The sequence below is a fragment of the Pundamilia nyererei genome, unplaced genomic scaffold (assembly GCF_000239375.1).
Source record: "Pundamilia nyererei isolate P.nyererei 1_Seehausen unplaced genomic scaffold, PunNye1.0 scaffold00141, whole genome shotgun sequence".
Classification (NCBI taxonomy): Eukaryota; Metazoa; Chordata; class Actinopteri; order Cichliformes; family Cichlidae; genus Pundamilia; species Pundamilia nyererei.
This window is the reverse complement of record NW_005187542.1, coordinates 372,673-374,091: the sequence shown is the minus strand read 5'-3', so window position 1 is coordinate 374,091 and position 1,419 is coordinate 372,673. Positions and strand designations below refer to the sequence as shown.

The following is a 1,419-nucleotide window of genomic DNA, read 5'->3' as shown; positions in this document are numbered from 1 at the left end:
CTATTAGATAGATATGATACAAACCACTGCAGTGCAGTACCTGTAATACCTACAGCATGTTCTAATCGCTCTAATAGGATATTATGGTCGACAGTCACTCTACATAATGCTGGATCTCTTTCCTCCAGCTGAAGCGTTTTTTGACAAACTGAATTAGATTTTTCATCTGAATGAATATGTTTCCTTAACTTCTGTAACTGAGTAGTTTTGTATGAACACATCTGGTCCAGAGACTTTGTGTTTTAAGTTAAAAAATTAATAACAATTTGGAAACGGAAATCTCACCTGACGACTGGAGATCAACGTGTGCTGGAGCTCACTCTCAGAGATTACACACCTCAGAGTAACAAACTATAACTGGTGAATGCAAACATGTTTATCCCCTGCCTACTTAAACCAGCATAAAGGGGGACAAACCTCCTTGAGGACCAGGATCTGGTCAGCTGTCCTCAGATGCTGGAGCTGGTGTGTGATGAGGATACGACACTTGTTCTTCAGCAGGCCACAGATACACCTGGTTTTGATAAATAAGAGGGGTTTTCTGCACGTTTGTGACTGTTGCTTTGAAATAGTTCCATATAAATAAAACTGAACTGAATGGAACTAAAACAGTTCACATGAACTTCAATCATGCAGTTTGTACTGTCGAGCATAAGCACGATTCTCGACACCATTATTAATCAGGGTATACAGATAATTAGCACCGAACTCTTTATTACTCACTGCTCAAAAAGATGTTTTCCAACTTCTGCATCCACAGCACTTAAAGGGTCATCCAGGAGGTAGATGTCTGCATCCTCATACACAGCCCTGAAAACAAGGACACACAGTGGGGGAATCTTATTTGTCAGGAAAAAGACTGAACTTTCACATAAACTATAGCAAATGTAACAGCACAAGTGTGTGCATGCAGGGTAAAAATACATGCACCCCAACATCTAGCTACTTGTTGCCTCTAGTTTAGGTTCCTTAGAAACTCAGACTAACATTTGAATGCGTCACGGTGATACAATACGTGTAAGTTTTCTTCTAGGTAGCGTTCTTACTACATGATGTCCATGTACCTTGCCAGGTTGACACGAGCTTTCTGTCCCCCACTGAGTGTGGCCCCTCTGTCCCCGATCAGTGTCAGATCTCCATCTGGGAACAGCTGCAGGTCCTGAATTTGAAACAATGGAGGCGTAACTTGCCTACAATCATCAAGGGCATGAATGTCATGATAATTTTGAGTTTTTAATGATTTATTTGAATTGTTCTTTTTCCAGAATGAAACGATTGTACAGAAAAAAGGCCCTGCTCCAAAGTCAACACCTTCAAGCTTGATTGAAATTTGCCGTTCCCCCACATGGACAAACAAATAGCTTCTGATAAAATGTTTTATGGTCAGACAAGAGAAAGACTGAGATGTTAGACCACAAT

At 40.7% G+C, this 1,419-nt stretch overlaps 1 protein-coding gene across 1 annotated transcript in view; it reads right to left on the bottom strand.

The window, feature by feature from the left end:
• LOC102209495 (multidrug resistance-associated protein 4-like) overlaps nt 1–1,419 on the bottom strand; it is a 24,480-nt gene that overhangs the window by 10,795 nt on the left and 12,266 nt on the right. Inside the window, exons 12-14 of the mRNA XM_005744282.1 lie at nt 1,065–1,159; nt 724–810; nt 418–514 (exon numbers count right to left, since the gene is read on the bottom strand). Of these exons, the coding sequence (XP_005744339.1) occupies nt 418–514; nt 724–810; nt 1,065–1,159 (279 nt within the window). The remainder of the gene's footprint in view (nt 1–417; nt 515–723; nt 811–1,064; nt 1,160–1,419) is intronic.